This window comes from Rutidosis leptorrhynchoides, chromosome 9, assembly GCF_046630445.1.
Source record: "Rutidosis leptorrhynchoides isolate AG116_Rl617_1_P2 chromosome 9, CSIRO_AGI_Rlap_v1, whole genome shotgun sequence".
NCBI lineage: Eukaryota > Viridiplantae > Streptophyta > Magnoliopsida > Asterales > Asteraceae > Rutidosis > Rutidosis leptorrhynchoides.
The window spans coordinates 48,474,178-48,498,626 of record NC_092341.1 but is presented as its reverse complement, the minus strand read 5'-3'; the positions used below and the strand labels follow the sequence as shown (position 1 = coordinate 48,498,626).

The window sequence follows — 24,449 nt, the reverse complement described above, 5'->3', positions numbered from 1 at the left end:
CGCGGATCTTTTCGAGTTGCATATTCATATTTAACATAGCGTTATATCTTTACAAAATTGAAAAGACGTTGCTACAGGTATAGTTGGAAACATGTGGTTAGTACCTACTATATATAATGGACTCCACGTTTTTAGCGCCACAAAAACCGCATAAGAAATCGATATAATGTGGTTACTTTTAGTTGTTTATTAAATCTGTATGTGAATGTATAAAATTTATCTCGAAATTTATAGCTTTTTTTAAAAAACAATCCGTTTCGCGCATAAGTAGTTGCGTCGTGTTCGTAAAATTATTTCGAGTTGAACGGTGATGACAAAAAAAACCTAACTCGCGGCGAAAAAAAGGATAAATTCCGTCAAAAAATTGAACGGTTTTATTTTTAAAACTTACATTTACCCCCCCCCCCCCCCCCCCCCCCCCTCCAAAATATATAAGGAATTTACAAATCTATATGAGCTAAATGTGTAATAAAGTAGGATTAAAAATATATAAGGAATTTACAAATATAGATGAGCTAAATGTCTAATAGAGTAGTATTAAAAGGGCCAAGTGTGTAAATGTTATATCACTTGAAACTGAGTCGTTTTGTAATAGCCAAACGACCAAAATAATGGTGGTAAATAGTATAAACTAGAAAAAATTCGACCGCGCGTTGCTGCGGTTGTATTCGACGCGCGGTCGAATTTGGATATACGTTGTTTGGTACCTAATATATCTAGTATGTTGGGTTGTTTGTTGAACGTGTATGTATATGTATGTAAAGCTTTTTTAACGATGTCCGTTTCGCGTATAGTTAGTTGCGTTGTGTTCGTAAAATTATTTCGAGTTGAACGGTGGTCTCGGAAAAATTTAACTCGCACCGAGCGAGAATATAGGGCCCGTTATTTAGTGTTTTTTTAACGATATCCGTTTCGCGTGTAGTTAGTCCCGTTGGATTCTTGAGATTTTTTAGAGCTGAACGGTGATCTCGGAAAAATTTAGCTCGCACCGAGCGGGAAGATATGACTCTCTGAAAAATCGGGTGGAGTTTATTAATTAAAATAAAGAATTGACATTTTGTACTCCTGTTTTGGGGGGTGAAGTTGCACATTGCTAAAATTTTTGGGGGTGAAATTGTTTTTTTCCATTTGTGGTTTTTGGGGCCAAACGGCCAAATTTGTTGTGTCAATTAGTATATATTGAAATAAAAAATGTAAATGTAAATGTAAATGTAAATGTAAATGTAAACTATGAGAAACAAAATATACCCCTAGTGGTCATGGAGTTTTAATGTAATTAATACCAGAATTAATACCACCACAACTCAGTATGCCAGGCACTACAAGCATCTTGTACATTGTAAGACCACAATTAACGGGGCAGCACCCAAAAAACTAACGCCCCTAGTATGTATGTGGCATCTCACTTGGCACCTCTCTGACGCCCCTAACGCCTGTAACGGGGCGTCACCCTTGTCGCTTTCGGGGCGTCAGTCGATCACTAATCTGACGGAAAAAAGGTAGGCGTCAGAATTTTTTGGACCAATCAGTTTTCAACATTAATTTTTATATATTATTAATTAATCTATTTTATATCGAACTACCAATAATATTTTACCACGTCACCCACTACAAAAAAATTTTGACATTCCCCATTAAAAAACTTCACTTATTGACCTTGTCACATCACCAAAAAGTACATCACTTGTCTTTGACGTCAAAGTCAGGGTTAATGGTGTTCTAATGGTATTTAATTATATTAGATGTACACTCATAGCTTACCTGTAGAATAGAATAGGAGTATAACTAGAATTATTCTACAGATAAGTTATGTTGTGTATATCTAATAAAGTAGCTAAGTTGAAAAAAGTTAGTTAGGCAGTTACAGTTGTTGTTAGTTAGTTACAAGCAGTGGCGGAACGTGGAGATTTTGAATAGGAGGGCCGGTAAATCTAGTACATACAAAATAAGCATCTAGGAGGGCCGGTAAAGGGTAAATAATTTTAGGGAAGGCTCATTAAGTCTAAATTTTTTTTGGCCCATAAAAAATACAAATTTTACACTTGTGGGCTAAAAAGTAGGGATGACCTTGGCACTCTTTGGCCTTCAAAGCCTTCCGCCTCTGGTTACAAGCCATCTCTTAGTTAATGTTGTGTATATAATATGGTGTAATAGATTCCAGATGTAACTTTTCCAGAATCAATGAAATTAAGATTTCATCTCCATCAAAGTTACCCTTAAGTTTCACCGGCAATGACTCCAACGTCCAAACTACTTGCAAAGCTGGTGGTCATCTGAGTTCACAAAGCGAGTAGGATACTCCTATTCAAAAAAATCGAATTCGATCTTATGTTTGCAATCTTTTCAAATGCGATATTGGTTTTGCTAACTATTAAATTGTAGGCAATGATTAACAATGTACACTTGTATAAATTTTGATATTAGTAACATCTTTAATAACATATATCTATATAGTAATAAATGATAGTATGTGATACTCGTATTATTCTGAGTTGACATAGGATTTTGGCTGTTTTTCTTATTGTTGCTGTTTTTCATATCTGGTACGCTACAAAAGTTGTACCGTAATGCTTAGTAAAAAAAACACTTTTCAACAATGGTAGAGCCCACTTAGGTACACATCAAGTTTCTCGCGGGTTAGACAATCACAACCGAAGCCCAAAATTTAGCCCACCAAACTTGTAAAGAGCCAAGATAAGCATAGCTTCATTTTCATTTTTATTCGTTTTATCTTTTCTCTTGAAAGGCAGGATTACACACCCACCGAACGAATATATACAATAATCTACGAAACGTCTACAATAAGATTTGAACCCTCAACTTCGATGCAGTGAGCTCTTCCGACTCAGTCTACTTCTTGGTCTATGAGGCCGGTCAGCAAGAACAACACAAAGAGCAACAGTTGATTCAGCCGTCACGACTTCAACTAAACTTCCGAGGAACTTTCGCTAAACGGTCAGTACGATATCGCTAGGCCAGGAGCTACAATTTATTTGATGACCTTTTTTATTTTTACCATGATTTTCCATGTTAAAATTAGTCGTGGCTAACAAATGCACATGTTTTTTCTTTTTCTTTTCATAATGAAGTAAATAGTTAATGTACTCAATGTCGACTCTAAGCTTTGTGGTGTGGGGTCCTATGACTCCACTACTTTGGAGATTTTTTATACAATGTACTCTTCAAATTGTACAGGACACTACTAAATTTAACTCCAGGACCCCATATATTTTGAAAGTTTATGGTTTTTGAAGGTAAACAACCACTAAATTATCCTTCAAATATAATTAGCTTTAGAAAAAAAATTTGGGAACCCATTGGGTTTCCATCCTAGAATCGCCACTGAATATACTAGATATGATTAAGAATTTATGATAACTGCTATTATGATTGATTGATAATTGATATTAGATAGTGTGTGTTAGATATAAAATTAAAAAGGATTATGCGATAAGTGATAATGTTTATCTATTCGGGTTAATAAGTGTTGCAAAAGTCGGCCAACTTGGTTGACGCGTTGTTTTTTAGGCATGACCGAGGCGTCAGCGGTAAAAAGTTGGTCAACGGTAAAAAGTGTTAGGAATTATGAACTCAAACAAGACCGGTGATTTAAACCAATCACCAAACCCATGAACGATAAACGATAAAATAAAGCATAACGATAAATGTAAACGACACGGGATTTAACGTGGTTATATCCCAACTAAAAAACACGGAGAAGGGTTTACTCCACGAGCGCAAACCAGAGATTTTTCACTATAATTTTCGTGCACACATTGTATGGGTTACATATGGTGTTTATATAGGCAAATCCAAACAAGGAAACAACTTAACAAGCAAGAAAACTCAATTCTAAAATTTTCTCCCGTCAGCACCATTTTCGTGACCGCAATGAATTTCTGGTGGTCGCGAGTTTTGTTTTCTCAGCACAGATGTGATTCTTGCGACCATAACTCTAAACTCGCGGTCACCAAATTCACAGATTCAGCAAACCTTGTTTAATTCGAACTTCGCACTCTAACAATCTCGCACTCGAAGGAGACATTAAACAACTTTCGCCAACCCGTCACTATGTTTAAACAAACCCACAATAACTCTAGATTAGCCGATTACCAACTCCTTTTGATACCGCCGGATGAGACACCCGAATCACGCCGCACTTCACTCGTTAGCCTACGAGCAAGTGAAGTCTTTCGACACCAAACACACCACTGAGTGATAATCCAATCTCATAGTTACTAGCTTGGGCATCTCGGTTTCTATCGCCACCATCTTCTAACACGAAGATCATTTTCTTACACTAGAAGACCAACTGAAGTATGCTACTCTTCAGTTATAGGATTCTTCATGAGACTACACCGCCTCACCAATCACTCTAGACATGTCCAATCCCGAAAACACATGTCAATAATCAACCTCGTACAGAATTTCACCGTCTATCTATGATTTTCCTTTCCAGCAATCAGAAAATCCAACAGACGCCCTCGTAGACTCTTCATCAAGAATCTAGTGAGAACACAGTCACAACCTCGAAATCTACTAACTTTTCAACTTTTCGCTTTCTCGCTGGTACACTGACTTCCTCATTGCTATGAATTTCACAAACCCATCTTCTCATCCCAAGCACGCTCCCACTGTACGAGTAAGAAATAAAACTGCGACTACTCGAGAAGAAACTTGGTTCGTACCACCAGTCAGTCACAAATTTCTTTGCCATCGGAGAGTAAAACAAGTACTCGAAGCCCTAGTGTTACCCGGAATCATCACACTAATCTTGAGAACTTTGGAGAACAACATCGCATAATTATCTCCAACACTCTACTAGTTGACTAACTCCCACTAGCTCGATAACTTTCGTCGATTACTAAACTCAACCGAGTTCCCGACACCCTGAATGATCCTAGAAAGCTCAAGTTCCATAATATCCCAATCATCTTGGAATATCTGACCATACGCTTGGTCACCCAGTTTCATAACACGCAAGCACCAACTTCCACCGATAAGTCACACTGTCAACTTCGACTCGATGCATCTTGTTCGTTATCCAACTACTCTAACCCGAGACAAAAACAACCTCCTGAGCTCCCATAACAAACCCACATCCCCGAAAAACACATGTCGTATTGCTCGAAGTTTCACGAGACAAAAAAAACCCGTCTCGCACTTGCATCATAAAACCCGAAAAAGTTCAACCTGAAAATGCTCAAATTCGAAAAGTCATATCTCAAAATTCAACGGTCCGATCAGCCTCGAATTTTTACCACAACTCTATTTATGTGTGTAGAATCACCATCCCAAAACTAAAGTCGATCCAACGATAGATGAACTCACAATTAATTTTCTCGCACAGCTGCGCAAACAAACCTCAAAAGGGTTTTTCCTGGCGGCTGCAAAATTCGAAAAAATATAATTCCAAATTGAACGGTCCGATCGCTACGAGTTTTGGATATGTTTTAGACCTACATGTCTACCACCTACAGAAAAAGTTTCAAGATTATCCAATGGTTAACGAATCCTCTATGAATTTTCGACCACGGCTCTTCAATCAAATCCTAAACCGAGTTACTGCAACTTCGGAAAATTTTATCTCCCAATCCAACCGTCTGATCACTTTCAAATATGGTACACCACCAGACATATGAGTCTTCAACCTATGGTTAAAATATCATGGAGATCCAACTGTTAACGAAACCGTTACGAATTTTCTACCACAGCTGCGCCACAATTTCGAATTTTTAAAAAATCTCCTTCACAACAAAAAACTATCGATCCGACCACCGACTCCGTTATCACCGCGAATCACCACAATAATCTATTATAATCATAGACCAAGTTTAATAGATTATCTCATGAGTACATAGACATACCTGTGAGTTCTTCGAGATCTCTTCAACTAAGCCCTTTGATCTCGATACATGTTGTACAAAACCCGTCGTTCGTTCACCATGCTTTCAAATCGCCATCGCTCCCACTCGAAACCATGAGCTCTTGATACCACTTGTTAGGAATTATGGACCCAAACAAGACCAGTGATTTAAACCAATCACCAAACCCACAAACGATAAACGATAAAATAAAGCATAACGATAAATGTAAACGACACGGGATTTAACGTGGTTATATCCCAACTCCAAAACACGGAGAAGGGTTTACTCCACGCGCGCAAACCAGAGATTTTTCACAATAATTTTCGTGCACACATTGTATGGGTTACATATGGTGTTTATATAGGCAAATCCAAACAAGGAAACAACTTAACAAGTAAGAAAACTCAATTCTAAAATTTTCTCCCGTCAGCACCATTTTCGCGACCGCAATGAATTTCTGGTGGTCGCGAGTTTTGTTTTCTCAGCACAGATGTGATTCTTGCGACCATAACTCTAAACTCGCGGTCACCAAATTCACAGATTCAGCAAACCTTGTTTAATTCGAACTTCGCACTCCAACAAAAGTTGGTTAAAGTTAGAAAAATCGGTTAAAGTCGAAAAAAATTGGTATAATTCGGGCAAAGTCGGTCAAAGATGGTCAAAGTCGGTCAATTTCTTTATAATATTATATAGAAATTGTAATATTGTTAATTGTTCATGTTTATTGTAAATGTAGTTTTTAATTTAAGATTCGATTTCTATATAATTTAATATATAAATATATATTTAATAAAACTATTTTATAAAGTCAAGGTTGGTCAACGCCCGACGCGTCCCCGTCTCGACCGAATCGTCCCTCCAAGGTCCCGGCCGACGCGTCCCCGTCTCGCGTCTTTTACAAGGGCGAATAGTTTTACTTTGGTGTACGTGACTTAATCGGATTAATATGGTATCGTTTGACTCTATCCTCGCTTCACAAAATTAAAAGGTTATATGGATGATTTTGTAAGAAAATAAATACTGAAGATTAAAGACATATGAAGGTAGTGATGTACATTGGAGCCGTTGATAATGGTCTGCCAATAACTTTAATCATGGAGAGAAAGAGGATCAATTATAGGGAATGGCCAACATTCATTCACTACTAGTAGTCTAGTACCCACTTAAAGTATTATCTTCTAGTTAGCATAACACATTGACACCCTTAACAAGTGTCAATTGAATGGTATGTTGTTTTCAATAGGTTGAAATTTTTGGATTGTAGACGCCTAAATTCAGTTATAACAACCTATTTCACGTGATACACAATCATATACATACGTGAATAGGTTTAAATGATAACCAACAAACTTTAATTTTTTATTTTTTTTTAAATTTTATACATGTAAATGCAATGAATTTCAAGATTTAAATGTTTTGTTATTGACAAACAAAGACTAAAAATCACAAAATGTACATGTCGAACATTTATATTTTCAGGACACAAATGTGCAAATGTGAAATAAAAAATATAAATTCGATTTTATGCTACTCCGACGTTTTTTAAATGGCTCTGCGTTTAATCTTAATCTACATTAATATTTACATATGATTTAATCTATTTATACATGAAAAGCCTTATAATTTGTTAATCACATAACTCGTGATTATTTTAAATCACATTTGAACCTTTTAAACTTGACCCAAAAAAATTTCAATGGTCTATTAATCGAGTCAACAGCAATCTTCGATTTATTGAATACTTTTTTTTTTTTTTACGAGGAACCCCCTAGCGACGAGCCATAATGGCTCCCCTCTAGTTGGTAAACCCCGGGTAAACGGCATGTCAGGCCTCCACCGCTACCAGGCAAAGCATCCTCTAGTCAATCAGTCACTAAATGGAGCTCGCCCCAAGGTATTTGCCTTGAAGGGAATCGAACCCGTGACCTCTTGCTTCATTGGAAGTCCTGGTGGCCACCCAGGCTTAACTGTCCCTTAGAGCCCAAATTGAACTTCAAGCAGGTTTAAAATCCATGGAAATTTGATTCTACCATTTTCATGGCGTCTCACACTTTTTTTGTTTTTTTTAAACCTACTTACTGGTCGGAAGTCTATTCGAAAACAATCTCCCTATCCATAATACATTGAGATGGAGGACTTTCTCTACTGTTGGTGTGTTTCACTCATGGGTGAAGAATTGACTTCTCCTTATTTTAGGATATGGGAAAGATCATCTACATTTTACCTCTTATAACCCACTTATGTAAGATTGTGTTTTGTTGTTGTTGTGTTCTTCCGTCGAAAGTTGAGATATTTATTTAGAGAGCAAGATTGGGAAGGCTTTCGGTTAAGGTGGAACTTGACAAACGTAGCATTGACTTAGACTCGATTAGGTGCCCAAATTGCAACAACGACATCGAAACTATAAACCACATGTTTCTTTCGTGCCAAAAAATGAAAGAATTACGGGGGCGTACAATACGTTGGTGGAATACGGGTCTCTCTACGTACACAAATCAGAATCATGTATTTTTGGGTAAATGATCGAATTCAGACCCAAATGCATATTCCAAAATGAATAGGTGTGCTGATATTTAATTTGAAGGAATTGCAATCTTAAGGTATTCGAAAATAAAAGTTGGAATGTCCCAATAGCATTTAACGAGATTCAAGTGAAGAGTTTTCAATGAATAAATAATCGCTCGAAAAAAAATTGTTCACTTGTTTGTAAAATTATTTTTACAAGCTTTTTGTTTTTCGGTTACTCAAATAAACATGGCCTAATTATATATTATTATATAACTTATATAAAAGGAAAAAAATGATGAATAGTAAAATCTTATCTTTTACATATCAGTCACAAACCTTTTCTTCTTTTTAAAAACAATCATATTATCTTATCTAAAACAATAAAGTTTTTATTTTTAATAAATCAACTACAAACCTTTTTTCTTTTCACAAATAATCACAAAATATTTCACATATTGCAAATTAACCACATAAAATTTCACTTTATTATTATTTAACTTTTTTACTTATTATAAATCAACTACATAACTTTAAATTTTTTTAATAACTACTTATTATTACTCGTATTATTATTATTATTATTATTATTATTATTATTATTATTATTATTATTATTATTATTATTATTATAAATATACCTTTTTTTATTAAATGGTTTGTACCAATCATTGATGTACGTCTCACTTTATCGATGAAGCATTTGAGTCCTTTCTCGCGATAAAGCCGGAACTAAAACACAAAAATGGTGAATAGTTACTTTTTCACTTATTAAAAATCAACCACATAACTTTACACTAGGTTGTGCATGATAGGGTACCGGACCAAACTAATTCGGTCCGGTTCCATCCTGAGTCCCATTTTATAGCAAAAAGTCGGATCGAGGACCGGACCACATAATATCGTTACGTTTCGGTTCTTGAAAATCGAATCTGGGAAAAGAATCGTCTTGTTTTATAATCATATGATATACTCTGTATAAAAAGTAGCATATATATATATATATATATATATATATATATATATATATATGGGCATGATCAATGGGGAAGTAAACAATTAGGGGGAAGCAATTTTTTTTTTTCGTTTTTTTGGAATGTTTTTTTTCAGGCATCAAGATCACACGAAAATATGAACATTTAAAAAAGACACTTCGTGATGAATGTTATTATTTTGAGGGATAAACGATCGACAAAAATAACATTCAAGATAATATTGATCGTGAAGAATGTCAACGTTTTTTTTCTTCATGTTTTATGAAGTAAAATTTAGCCCGATTTAGAGTTTAAGGTTTAGGGTTTAGGGTTTAGTGTTTTGGATTTAGTCCCTAAATTCAAAACCCTAAACTCTAAACTCTAAACCGTTCGTGTTAAAAACTCAATATAAATCCTAAATTTAAACCCTAAAACTAAACCCTAAACCCTAAATTTCTAAACCCTATAAACCCTAATATCTAAACCCTAATAACTAAACCCTAATATCTAAAACCTCAACATACGCTCGAAAAACACTATAATTGTTATATATTAATTCTTCGAGCATTTTCCCGTCAAAATAAAAACATTTATCACAAAGTGTCTTTATTAAATGTTCATATTTTCATCCAATCTATAATGTTCGTGAACAAAGTTTTTTCAAAAAATGAAAAAAAAAATTGCTTCCCCCATATTAGTTACTTCCCCCTTGATCCTACCACTATATATATATATATATATATATATATATATATATATATATATATATATATATATATATAATAATAATAATAATAATAATAATAACTGAATAGCATTGTCATATTATTAAAGTAAATGGTCAATTAATATTTTTTATGTTAGACTAAACAAGTAACATCCGTTGGGATTCGAACCCTCGGATCTTAATTTATGGAGCTTGAAAGGGTGAAACTTTCTCTACATTTACGAGTAAGCGGAGGCTACATAGTATCATGGTAGGTTAATGAAGTCATTTGTTTTTTTTGTTGTATTATTCATATGATCTTATTTTGCTTTCATATATTTACATGATCCACTCCTTAGTATGTGGACGTGATTGTCTCTTTTTATAATGTTTCTTTATCATTTTGATGAATCTTTTTATATATTATATCATTTTTCATCAAAAAAGGTAATACCGTTGATTACTAAACGAATCAATAGGTATGCTAAAATATATGTGAACATCGTTATATGCATTGGTTATTTAAAAGATTCACGAACGAGACTAAAGTCGTTTATTATTTAAGTTTTTGCCATAAAGATGCATCCATCGCTTATTAAAAGGAGCAAGAAAAAGTGAACAAATTAGATCTACATAATGTAAATATCTCGGTCTGGTCCGTTTCTCATTTTTTCGGGTTCGGCTCGTCCCGTACCGTGGACCGAAAAAATATCAAAATCGAGGACCATGCACCGTACCGAATCTCCTCGGTCCGATTCGATCTGGCCCTCAATTTTTTCAGTTTTTCCCGTATCATACACACTCATACTTTTCACATATTACAAATCAACTATAATTATTATTATTGTTGTTATTCTTAATATAATTGTTATTGTTTGGTTTTTTATTTTTCATTTTTATTTTTAATTTTTTTTTTTTTTTTTTTTTTGTAAACTTTGAATTTTTTACACAGTTCAATTTATGTCATTTGCTTTTATTTTTTCCCTATTTTTCTTAATCAAATTTAGCTAATATTCTCTTTGACATAACGCGAGGGCACTTCAACCGTTGGCTCTAATGACCATTTTCACAATAACTCAAGGCGTAAGTAGTGATGCTTGAACCTAAATTTCTTATGAAGATACCATAAAGTCAACCATTAGTGATGATGAGTTATTATTACTATAATGGAAAGTAATAGTATTATGCTTAGATATATACATGTGATTAATGCTCCACTTGCAAAGATTAAATAACACTTTAGATTGTATTTCAAGTCTGGTCTATGAGTATTATGAATTGGTGCAAAGTGTACCTCATCCACATATGTTAATATCAACTCTCAAATCATATCATTCCTCAGCTAGCTTGCAAGTCATTAAAGTTCCATTTTCATCTAATAGTCTTAGGAATAAAATTTCACAATTTATTATTATATTATTTATTAGAACTTAGAGTTTGTACCATTAGAAAGATTTGATCTTACCATTTGAAATTTTCTAAGGACAACCTTTAATGTTTTCATTACGAAATTTGGACATGTAAACATACTTGTACTTTAAAAAAAACTTAACCACCCTCTAGAAATAACTACCACATGTACCATATTTTTTGCACTAAATTAATTTTTAATGACAACCTTCGAAACTGTCATTAAAAAAATATGTATTCTTATTGTTCTCCCGACAATAGCAGACCTCATGTATAATATGGTTGTGTATTTGGTATCACATTAATTGATACAAGGACACATCACTTCGTAGTTTGTACGATTTTATAATTACAATCGCACATTGCTCAATATCTAAAATGGCTCAAAATATAATCCAATATTACACACCATTACTTTATTTACAACTATTATTTTAATTGATGTTAGTATTGATGACATTTTTTAATATTATTGAATTTATTATTATTATATATGAAAAACTTTCATATAATTTTCGTATATAAAATGTACACTTTTATTTATTAAACAGGACCAACGAAAATAGCGGGACGACCCTTATCAAAGGTCGTAACGTGAATTCATATTAATGCCTAAGATGTTTCATATCGTCTTACATAGAACAAAAATTAAGGTTACTGGTCTAGCTCGTTAATCAGCTCAAGCTTCCTATCTTTGTCGGTATATCAATTGCAGTGCAATAACCGGATATTTTTTGAAGTATTATTGTTCTTCCTTTATAATGCAATCTATAACAGATGCACCAACCAACTGTAAGCCTTATACTATTAAAAACCATTATCAACAAAACAAAAGTGTGAGCATATCTTGCTAAAATTATACTGTAACATCTTATCTGCTTTAACAATAGTAGCCTTGTCTTACATTAAATAAGACGTGAATTGACATATAAACCTTTATAAGAGTTGAAAGGGCCATTTCATCAAATTTTAGACAACAAATTCCCAACTACAATTTGATCTGGAAGTACTTGATCTGTTAAGTATAATAAAAACTAAATTTTTTTTTTTTTTTTTTGAATAAGTTCCAACTTTTTCTTAGTTTTATATGATGGTGAATTGTTAGGTGTTTATCAGTGGCACATTCCGAATTTCCGATAAATAGAAATACGTGACAGGATTTATTCTCACAAGACATTGACATTCTAACACATGGTCGTGTTGTTGTTTAATTAAATCTAAATAAAAATAATCTATTGGAATGACATGTGGCATGTTATAATTTATAATTATCTATTCTATACTATATAATATAATAAAAGTAATAAAAGGGAGTTTACGATGTCATGATATGCTTTCAAGGTTGTACTATGTGCTTCTAAATATATACCTAAATTAATCTAATGATGTCATAAATAATGATTATGGTCCAAATCTTTCTTTATACTCATTAATATACTCCAACAAGTTAAGGAGCCCGCGCTTCGCTGCGGAACTTCAAAGCAGACCCTAATGGAAAATCAAGTGTTTGAAAAAAAAAAATAATGTGTATGAAAGGTGGCCCAAACTATTTAGCGTTTTTTAAAAGGCATCCGTTTTGTGAGTAGTTAGTTGCGTTGTGTTCGTAAAATTATTTCGAGTTCAACGGTACGGTTGGGAAAATTTAACTCGCGAGAAGATATGTCCCGTAAGATTTTTTTTTAAAATTCTGGTTGGGGGTCGATTTGTATTTTGAAAAAGTTGGGGGGTCATTGGATTTGTATTTTGACCAAAGTTGAGAGGTTATTTTGAAAAACTGGATTTTAGTAATATAATAATGTTAGAAATAGTAAATTCATAGTTTAGGTAATCGATTTGTATTTTGATTAAAGTTGAGGGTTATTTTGAAAAGTAGATTTTAGTAATATAATAATATTAAGAATAGTAAAATCATACTTTATATCGAATATATTTATATTTATAATACAATAATACGGAGTATAATATAATTAGTCAATACAAATACAAATAAGATCTGATATTATCCTCGAAACTATCTGCAATCGCCTTTTTTTTTCACCGGTTATTTTTTCTACGACCAATGACTTCTGCTCTTTTGCTCTTCTTAAATTCAAAATTTAAAATTCAAATTTATATATCTGACCTAAATGGCTAAATCAGTCACACAAAATCATAAAATTGGAGAGAATTGGGGTTTTATTCATTCAAAGATACATAAATATTGCAGCCGGCGGCCATGGTTTTCAAGTATGATTCTTAATCTCTTTTTATTCATTCATTCATATTATAATTTCATTATTCGATTCGACTGCTTGGTTGGGTCTTCCATTTAAGTATTAGATTTGGGATAATTGGGATCGATTTTGTTGTTGATGTATTAACGCAGATCTGGAGGCAACTGAAATACGGAGTGCTCCTTTCTACCAGTTTGAAATTGTAGTGAGAATCATTTTTATCGGTATTCTAATAAAGATTAGTTTGCAGGTTTCAACTATAGTTGATGTTGCTGCTCTTTTTTTTTTTTTTTTATCTATGTGTATTCATGCCTTTTATTGATGTTGATCGTTGTTTACTTCTTGAAATTGTAGTTGTTTTCTGGAATTAAGCACCTGATAAGTAAGTTTACATTTTTATTTATTATATTCGTTTTCATCTTCTTCCTTTTTTATATTTGAGAATTTAGTGCTCGCTATGAACGTTTTTGTTATCCTGTGCAGTTATTTTGTTGCAGGTTGTTGTTACTTCATCTTCTTATTACAGCATTGTTTAGTAAGTCGGTTCTTTCTTCTTCTTCTTCTTTTTTTTTTGTATCTATATAAGTGGTTATTTCTTGTGAGTTTTAGTTTTTGTTTCACTTGGTAAATGTTCATAGTATGGGAATGTTATATGAACAATTGTTATGTATGCTATGTATGTCATTCGCTATGGGTTTATGTTGCTGGAAACCCAAATGTTACACGGAAAAGATTTCGCAAAATTGACATCAACAAACCTGAGGTAACGCAACTAAAAAACTATTTCTCATTAAAAGTCTATGTAAAAAATGCCATCTTGCATACTGTGCTGCTACAATCAAATGAGTACAATCAGCGACAATGTCACCCAACTAATGCTTTGGAACGATCTGGCAACCAAATTTGACATGCAATAATTTGAGACAGCTTGACATTTTGTTGCTGCACCCCATATGCTCACTGATTTTTGGTATCAACTTTTTCTTGATTTGTATAATTTAAAATGAAGTAATAGTAATGAAACTGCTACTTATTTGTATAAATTTTTCTTGATTTGTCAACAATGCTTTAACATTAAGGCAATTGTGAATTTGGGGAATACGACTCTAAATAAAGTGTGCCTTGCCTTAAGATACATTTTATTGTGGTTAATTTGGAAGTGGCATAATAGTTTAGTACATAAGGAGCATCATAAAAGGGGGTATGATTTTAAATGAAGATGTGTCAGCCACTCTTAAGGTAGTCACCCTGTTGTGGATCTCATCAAGGAGTATACAAGTGGATTATAACTTTGAATACTGGATAGAAAATCCAAGATGAGCTACAGCTGCTACAGGAGATGGTATTGTTCCTAAGGTGTGAAAATAGATAGTCCCATATTGTATTCTGTAATGTTGGTGTAATTGTCTATGTACCTTCGCTTCTTATGGGTTGTATACGTAATCTTTTGTGGTGATATAAAATCTTCCAGCTTTAAAAAAAAAAACAACAATATGGTACTCGAAAAAAAATCATACATGTGTCTTTTTTTGGACTATAAAATCTTCCAGCTTTTCAAAAAAAAAAAGAAAAAAAAAAAAACAATATGGTACTCGAAAAAAACAATATGGTGATAAAATTGTATATAGAATAACTTTGATTCTTTCAGTTAGTATTATGGTTTAACTGTTTCTTTTCAGTTTTGATCATTAGTACGGAGTATATAATAAGAGGGTAGTGATTCATATACATTTTTGAATCAATTTGTTAGTGTTTTGAAGTAAAGAATGTATGCCGAAGTTTCTTAGGTAATTTGAAACTTTTGTGCATATAAGGTATATTCTTATGTTTCTACAATTTTTATGCATGTTACGGACTTGAAATTTGTTTGGATTTAATATGCCCAATTCATTTTCGATCCCACTTTTAGAAGAGAGGGGTGTTAATGATTGGATCATGAACCGTGTCTCAAGTCACAATGGTTTTAAATCAAACCCGTAAAATTCACGGGTCACTAAACTAGTTATAATTAAATAGAGGGTTAATTCAATCTGGAGCAGTATTAAACTCCAATAAAATATTTATCTAGCACAAAGGTCCAGGGCGAGTAATGATAGGCCTGCGAGTGTTGTAAATGTTGGCTCGGGAGGTTTGAATTTGATTGATCGTAACAGGGAGGAGTCTTCAGAGGTGAGGCCTAGAAGGTACGGCGTTGGTACATCGTCGGGTAAAGAGGCTAACTTTTTCGATGAGGCGGGGAAAGATCTCAAATATATTTGGGTTGAAGAAAAAGTGCTTAGTTCAAGGACGGCGCCTACGCTAAAGAAAAGACAAATAAAAAAAAAAGCCTAAAGTTCATGATGAGAGTTGAGAAAGTTTAATGTTGATGGGATTTGACGTTTTGACGTGTGGGCTGAGTTCTTATTTATCTTTTTATGTTTCTTGTTATCGGCCGTTTTTCTTTCGTGTTACGTTTTTGTTTCGTGAGAAGTTTGTGGTTGTCTTGATTTAGTTGGTGTTTCTCTTGGATAGTGCTAGGTTTCGGTCTATTTTTTGTGGTTGTTATTGTAGTTTGAGTTATTTCTTGGTTAGGCGGCTTTGTTGCCTTTGGTTGTAATCGTTTTGAGGCCTCATCTTTACGATGGCCGTCTCCGAGTTTTTATATAAGTTTCAGTTTTTAGGGGGAAAAAATCAAAAGAACACTTGCACTTGTTGAGGTGTAGGCTTCGGTATTTAAGCCCAATAAAAACAGGCTTGGAGTTTACTTGGTGACCAAGTCAGGGTCTGGGCAACCCTAATTGGTTGGGCCGACTTTTATTGTTCTTTTCTTAGTCTATATATAGTCTCTCATTGTACTTGTAAATTATCACCTCCAAGTTAATAATACTCTCTAGTTCCAAAGTGGATGTAGGTTTCACATCGAAACTGAACCACTATAATTCTCGTGTTCTTTTCTTTTTTCTGTGTTTATTATTCGGCTATTGTGTTTTGTGATTATTAGGGTTTCTACTCTGATTAGGCAGATTAAGCCATAACAACTGGTATATAGAGCTCAGGTTCTAACCCTAGCCGTCAATCATAGCTGTTGCTGTTACAGATCCAGTCGCTGCTGCTGTTGTTGCTGTTTTTTACAGATCAGATTGCAGATCAGGTTGCAGGTGCTAAACCCTAGCCGCCACCAGACTTTGCTGATCAACTCTAGCCGCCACCAGACTCTGCTGATCAACTCTAGCCGCCACCAGACTCTACTGTTACAAATCAGATTGCAGGTGCTAAACCCTAGCCGCCACCAGACTCTGCTGATCAACCCTAGCCGCCATCAGACTCTGCTGTTACAGATTTACTGCTACTGTTACAGATCAGATTGCTGTTGACCTCAGATCCAATAATTCTTTTTTTTCAATGGCAGAAGAAGGAAGGATCAAAATCGACAAGTTTGATGGGCAAGATTTTGGGTGGTGGAAGATGCAGGTTGAAGATTTGTTATATCAGAAGGATCTGATCGATGCCTTGAATGAGAATAAACCAGAAGGAATGAAAGACGACGAGTGGAAAACACTTGACAAAAAAACCCTAGCAGTTGTCAGACTCACGTTGACAAAAAGTGTTGCCTTTAACATTGTGAACGAAACCACGACACATGGTTTGATGAAGACCTTAGCAAATATGTATGAGAAGCCGTCTGCTTCTAACAAGGTGTTTTTGATCAGACAGTTGGTAAACACCAGGTTGAAACAAGGTGCTTCAGTAACAAATCATGTTAATAACTTCAACAATATTATCTCTCGGTTACTGTCAGTTGATATCAAGTTCGATGACGAAGTCAAAGCTCTTCTATTATTATCTTCGTTACCTGAAAGCTGGTCAGGTTCAGTCACAGCTATCAGTGGATCCACAGAGTCCTCAAAGCTAAAGTTTGAGAGCATTCGTGATTTTATTCTTGGAGAAGATATAAGAAGAAAGAGTTCAGGAGAACCATCAGGAAACTTGCTGAGCACAGAAGAGAGGGGTAGGAGGAAAGGCAGAAGTAACACCACCAGGGTCAGGTCAAAGTCAAGAAGGAGGAGTGTGTCAAGAACGAGGAATGATATTAGATGTTGGAATTGTCAGGAGACTGGACACTTCCGAAACCAGTGCACTAAGCCAGTAACATCTTCAAAGCCAAAGGAAGTTAATGTTGTAGTTGCAACAGATGATTATGATAACGTCATTGTTTGCTGCATTGAGAATACAATTGATGCGTGGGTTATGGACTCAGGAGCATCGTTTCATGCTACTCCAAGTCCACATTTGATGAAGAATCTACGAATAGGTAATCTTGGTAAAGTTCGTTTGGCTAATGATCATTGTCTTGACATTACAGGGATTGGAGACTTAGAGCCGAAGACCTCTTTGGGTACTAATTGGACCTTGAAAAATGTCCGAGTTATTCCTGGCCTAAAGAAGAAACTAATCTCTGTTGGACAGCTTGATGATCAAGGATATAGTGTGCTATTTGGTGAAGGTCAATGGAAAGTAATAAAGGGGAACTTAGTAATAGCCAAGGGTAAGAAGAGAGGCACTCTTTATATGGTAGAAGTTCCAGCTAATGAAGTAAATACAGTTTCCAATGATCGTATAGCTTAACCAGTCAGTGGCACCAACGTTTAGGTCACATGAGTGACAAAGGAATGAAAATGCTAGTGTCTAATGGTAAAATTCCTGGTCTAAAGAGAGTTGAATCGGACTTTTGCGAGTCATGTGTTATAGGAAAGAAGAAGAAGGTCACCTTTGCAAAAGCAGGCAGAACATTAAAGGCTCGGAAGTTGGAGCTAGTACACATGGATGTGTTCGGGCCTACTCCTGTTTCTTCATTGGGAGGAGCACGTTATTATGTTACTTTCATCGATGATTCAACACGCAAGGTATGAGTTTACTTTCTTAAAAATAAATCTGATGTATTTGAAGCTTTTAAGAAATGGAAATCTGCTGTTGAATTATCTTGTGATTTGAAGGTAAAATGCTTGAAGTCGGATAATGGAGGAGAATACATCAGCACCGAGTTCGTTAACTATTGTGCTGATCATGGCATTCGGATGATCAAGACGGTTCCAGGTACTCCACAACAAAACGGAGTTGCAGAAAGAATGAATCGCACTTTAAATGAGAGAGCACGTAGCATGAGACTTAATTGTGGGCTACCAAAGACTCTATGGGCTGATGCAGTAAGCACTGCCGCTTATTTGATCAACCGTTCTCCATCAGCTCCGCTTGATTTCAAAATACCCGAAGAAGAATGGAGAGGTAAAGCAATCAGTTATGAGCATCTAAAAATCTTTGGGTGCAGTGCATATGATATTAATAAAGATGGTGACAAACTTGATGCAAAAGCAAAGAAGTACGTGTTCATTGGTTATGGGGGAGATGACATGGGTTACAGGTTATGGGATAACAAGGGAAAACATGTTATCAGAAGTAAACATGCCACCTTCAATGAAGCAGAATTGTACAAGGATTTCAACTCAACACCAAAAGAAAAAGAATCAGTTGAATTTGAGGTTGACACAGAGACAACTAGAGAAGATGAAAGGGAAACTCCAGAGTGTGAAACTGAAGTTCCAGTGGGAGTTCCTAACAGTGAAAGCTCGGAGTCTGATCACGAGCAGACTTCAGATAGTGGGAGCTCAGACTCTGATGATGAGCAGACCCCACAGCCCCCATCACAATCTGACCAGTCCAATTGAGTCAGGAGATCTACACGAGTTACAAGACAGCCAGAAAGGTTTAGTCCAATAGTTAACTATCTTCTTTTGGCAGAAAATGGGGAACCAGAAAGTTATTCTGAGCCAATGAAGGTGAAAGATTCGTTCCAGTGGGAGCAGGCTATGAAAAGCGAGATGGAATCTTTATTGAAAAATCAAACTTGGAGGTTAACCAGGTTACCACCAGGAAAAAGAGTCTTACAGAATAAATGGGTTTTCAGAGTCAAAGATGAAGCAGATGGTTCTAAATGATACAAAGCAAGATTAGTTGTCAAAGGATTTCAACAAATGAAAGGAGTCGACTATGCTGAAATCTTTTCTCCAGTAGTGAAGATGACGACTATCAGATTGGTTCTAAGTATGGTTGCAACCGAGAAGTTACACTTAGAACAGTTGGATGTTAAAACAGCCTTCCTGCATGGCGACATTGAAGAAGATATTTACATGTCTCAACCAGAGGGGTTTCGTGTCAAAGGAAAGGAGAGTCTTGTGTGTAATCTAAAGAGAAGCTTGTATAGTTTGAAACAAGCTCCCAGACAATGGTACTTGAAATTTGATAATTTCATGGAGAAGACAGGATTCGTGAGAAGTTCTACAGATCATTGCTGTTATTTGAAGAAGTTCAAGAGCTCCTATATTATATTGCTTCTTTATGTCGATGATATGTTAATTGCAGGTTCTGATATGGTTGAAATACGCAATTTGAAGAAGCAATTATCTAGAGAATTTGAAATGAAGGATCTCGGGCAAGCTAAGCAGATTCTCGGTATGAGTATATGCAGGAATAAAGATGGGTCAGTTTCTTTATCTCAATAAAAGTATTTTCGGAAGGTTCTTGAAAAGTTCAGAATGAATGGTGAGTCTACAAAGCCAAGAAACACACCGTTGGGAAGTCATCTAAAGCTTTCTAAACATCAGTCTCCTAAAACTGAAGTAGAAAAAGCAGAAATGGCTAAGGTTCCTTATGCATCCGCAGTGGGTAGTCTAATGTATGCTATGGTGTGTACAAGACCTGATATATCACATGCAGTTGGGATGGTTAGTCGCTTTATGTCAGCTCCGGGGAAAGAACATTGGGAAGCAGTGAAGTGGATACTACGGTATTTAAAGGGTACTCCTAAAGTTGGGTTATGTTTCAAGGGCAGGGGTACTACTCTCAGGGGTTATTCTGATGCAGATTTGGGTAGATGCAATAATAACTTCAAGAGCACCACCGGGTATGTATTCACTATAGGAGGAACAGCAATGAGTTGGACGTCTAGGCTTCAAAAGAGCGTGACTCTATCTACTACTGAAGCAGAATACATGGCCTTGACTGAAGCCAGTAAAGAACTAGTGTGGTTGAAGACATTCATGAAAGAACTGGGCAGCAAACAGACAGAATTTGTCTTATATTGTGATAATGAGAGCGCAATCAAGTTAGCAAAGAATCCAGTCTATCATGCTAAGACGAAGCACATTGGCATGAAGTATCACTTTATCAGAGAACGGATAAGCAAGGGAACATTTAATCTGGAGAGCATTCCAGGTTCAAAGAATCCAGCAGATATGTTCACCAAACCAGTAACGCTGGATAAGTTGAAGCTGTGCATAGCTTCAACTGGCCTTCAGGAACATTGAAGAGAAGGCAGGAACTAGAGAGAGAAGAGATGAGCTGAGTCTTGCATTGCAGAAGTACAAGAGTGCAGATCGATGTTATTCGAAGCCTCCTAGTGGGAGATTGTTGAGGTGTAGGCTTCGGTATTTAAGCCCAATAAAAACAGGCCTGGAGTTTACTTGGTGACCAAGTCAGGGTCTGGCCAACCCTAATTGGTTGGGCCGACTTTTATTGTTCTTTTCTTAGTCTATATATAGTCTCTCATTGTACTTGTAAATTATCACCTCCAAATTAATAATACTCTCTAGTTCCAAAGTGGATGTAGGTTTCACATCGAAACTAAACCACTATAATTCTCGTGTTCTTTTTTTTTTTTTTTTGTGTTTATTATTCGGCTATTGTGTTTTGTGATTATTAGGGTTTCTACTCTGATTAGGCAGATTAAGCCATAACAGCACTTAAAATCAGTTAATGCAAAACTAATAAAATTGCAATCTATATAGTCATATAAAGCTCTAAAATGATGATGTTATCATTAAACTAATTACCCTTTAATTTTTATAATGATGATGTCATAATTATATATTAATTTAATTAAAAAATAATACAAAATCTTTTATAAAAGGAAATATTAATCTCTCCTAAATTGTAATTTTGATTTTCTAAAAAAATTTAATAGGCATTTATTATTACTAATAATAATAATAATTATTATTATTAAAAGTATAAATACTCAACTTTAAGCGAACTTTATTATTATTATTATTATTATTATTATTATTATTATTATTATTTATTTATTTATTTTTAATATAATAATTATAATTATAATTAATATATTATTTATATATATACTAATTCCCGTAAAAATGCTGCATTCCTATATATATATATATATATATATATATATATATATATATATATATATATATATATATATATATTTTATTTTATTTTTGAAAAGCAAGAGAATATAAAAAAGAAAACTCGAAAGAAACAACAGGGGATGATAAGAAAACAACCCCAGCACGAATATACAAATAACAAGCAAGAAGAACAAACTAGCTAAAACTATTAAGTCGCAAAGCTTTGAGGATTTGAAAGCCAAGTCAACCAATCAAGCCTTTTATCATTAATACGATGAGAAATCCACTCGAACGATTTAATTTGAATCTCGTTCAGAGCAACCGGCGGAGTCCAACTTTTCTTTTTGAAGACCATACCATTTCTATTTTTCCATAGGAGATAACCGCACGACCACTCCACTGCTTGCCATAACTTTTTCCCGAACGGTGTCAATTGAAGCATTGTGTTACCCCGAAACAATTCATTAATGCTCAGGTTTGAAACATTACCAAGATTCCACCACTTGTATACCCTATCCCAAATATCCCAAACTTGATTGCATAAAACCAAAGAATGATCAACCGATTCGATGCCGTCGTCGCAAAGAGGGCATCTAACCGTGTGAAGATCGATACCTCTTTTATCCAATTCCACACGAACCGGTAATTTACGTTGTATAGCCCTCCAAATGAAGATTTCAATTTTTTTCGGAAGAAGATTATTACGCAAAGTGTCTTGAGATGATGAGACTGCATGCTCCGCTAGAATATGTTCTTCTATGATTGATGTCAATTTTTTTACAGTTAAGAAGCCCTTACTCGAAAGGTTCCACGTCCAGGTATCCTGTTTGTCCCTATTAAACGAGACTGATGATAATAAATTCTGCAGGTCGCTTAATTCACCTGCTGTTCGACCCCGAGGATTTTGCAGCCATTCCCAGTTCCAATTAAAACCCGAAGCAGATTGTTCAAACCGATCCATAATTAGCACGTCTTTAACCGATTCAAGCCGGTATAGCCGAGCAAATTTATCTTTCAGTTTGTAATTCCCTAGCCAATGATCATCCCAAAAACAAGTATTGCAACCATTGTTGACTTTTTTAACAAAGGAATTAGAAAACTGAATTCCTGAGTTATCAATGTCAATACCTGCATTAACAATTCGGGGCACGAAAGAGGGAGAAGTAGTACAACGGGAGGCTATTTAGAACCGACTTTATAAGAGTAACACGACCACCGTAAGACACTGTTCTAGCTTTCCAATCCGATAAACGTTTTTTAAACTTTTCGATAACCGGAGACCAATTGCAAACTTTACCCATCTTGGCTCCCACGGGTATGCCAAGGTAAATAAAAGGTAACTTACCTTCTTGACAATTGAACTTGCTAGACAGAGCAACAACCTCATTGTTAGGAACACCTATCCCGAATAATTGACTCTTATGATAATTTATTTTCAACCCGGAAGTCAACTCGAAGCATTTAAGGAGTAAAATGAGATTATTCACATTATTTTCATCCCACTCGCCAATGAAGATAGTGTCATCCGCGTATTGTAAATGAGAAACCATAACTTTATCCGAACCAATTTCAAGGCCTTTGAATTTACACTTCTGAACCGCCACCTTGGTAAGTAAATTAAGCCCTTCCGCGGCCAAAATAAATAAAAAAGGTGATAGCGGGTCACCTTGTCTAACACCTCGACCAAGATTAAATTCACGAGTCGGCGATCCATTAATTAAAATAGATATACTAGCCGACTTTAAACAAGACCTGATCCAATTCCTCCATCTTAACCCGAAACCCATACTTTCCATAACCTCCATTAAAAAATCCCAACTAAGACTATCGAAAGCTTTTTCGAAATCAACTTTAAAAATGACCCCTTTTTGTCTTTTGTGATGGAGGTAATCAACCACCTCATTCGCGATTAAGGCCCCGTCCAGAATATACCGCCCTTTTAAAAATGCACTTTGTTCACCACCAATTAACTTATGAATGATTTTTCTGAGCCGAATGGAAAGAAGTTTTGCAATAATTTTATAATAGCTATTTATGAGACTAATAGGTCTAAACTCACCAAAATGCAACGGGTCCAATTTTTTCAGAACGAGGGTGACAAAAGAGGCATTGCAACCTCTAGAGAATTCTCCATTTGCCCAGAACCCACTAACTGCATCAATCACAGATTCTTTGATGGTGGGCCAGAATTTCTTAAAAAAGCCCAAATTGAAACCGTCAGGCCCAGGAGCCTTTGTACTACCGCACTCGTTTATTGCATCGATAATTTCCTGTTCAGTAATCGGTTGTTCCAGAACAGCAGCTTCCTCTTCAGTAATACGTGGGTATTGAATATCCCTGAGACTTGGTCTATTAAGATCATGAGATTGAAAGATATTCATATATTCATATAATGATTAAAAGCCGCTTCCTTAATTTTTTCCGGGTCCTCACACCAAACCCCGTTAATGTTTATACCTCTTATGTTGCATTTAGTGAACTTTCTTTTCATCGAAGCATGAAAATAACGTGAGTTTTCATCTCCTTCCGTTATCCATTTAACCCGCACTTTTTGCTTAAACATATTGGCCTTTATTCTCTCCTTTTCAAAC

At 35.1% G+C, this 24,449-nt stretch overlaps 1 protein-coding gene across 1 annotated transcript; it reads right to left on the bottom strand.

Annotated features, from left to right (window-relative positions):
• Positions 1-22,066: 22,066 nt before the first annotated feature.
• LOC139868026 (uncharacterized) lies at positions 22,067-24,239 on the bottom strand. The gene is made up of 2 exons (XM_071856365.1): positions 23,204-24,239; positions 22,067-22,986 (listed from the first exon to the last, which is right to left on the bottom strand). Exons 1-2 carry the CDS (start codon positions 24,237-24,239, stop codon positions 22,067-22,069), a joined length of 1,956 nt encoding a protein of 651 aa, XP_071712466.1.
• Between the last annotated feature and the right edge of the window lie 210 nt (positions 24,240-24,449).

What these genes read in the sequence shown, in the direction of transcription:
- LOC139868026 (XM_071856365.1), bottom strand. Translation starts at nt 24,239, where the DNA reads ATGAATATCTTTCAATCTCATGATCTTAATAGACCAAGTCTCAGGGAT. An exon ending in CAAGTTCAATTGTCAAGAAG is followed by an intron (nt 22,987 to 23,203) that starts GTAAGTTACCTT and finishes TTGTTAATGCAG; the next exon opens with GTATTGACATTGATAACTCA.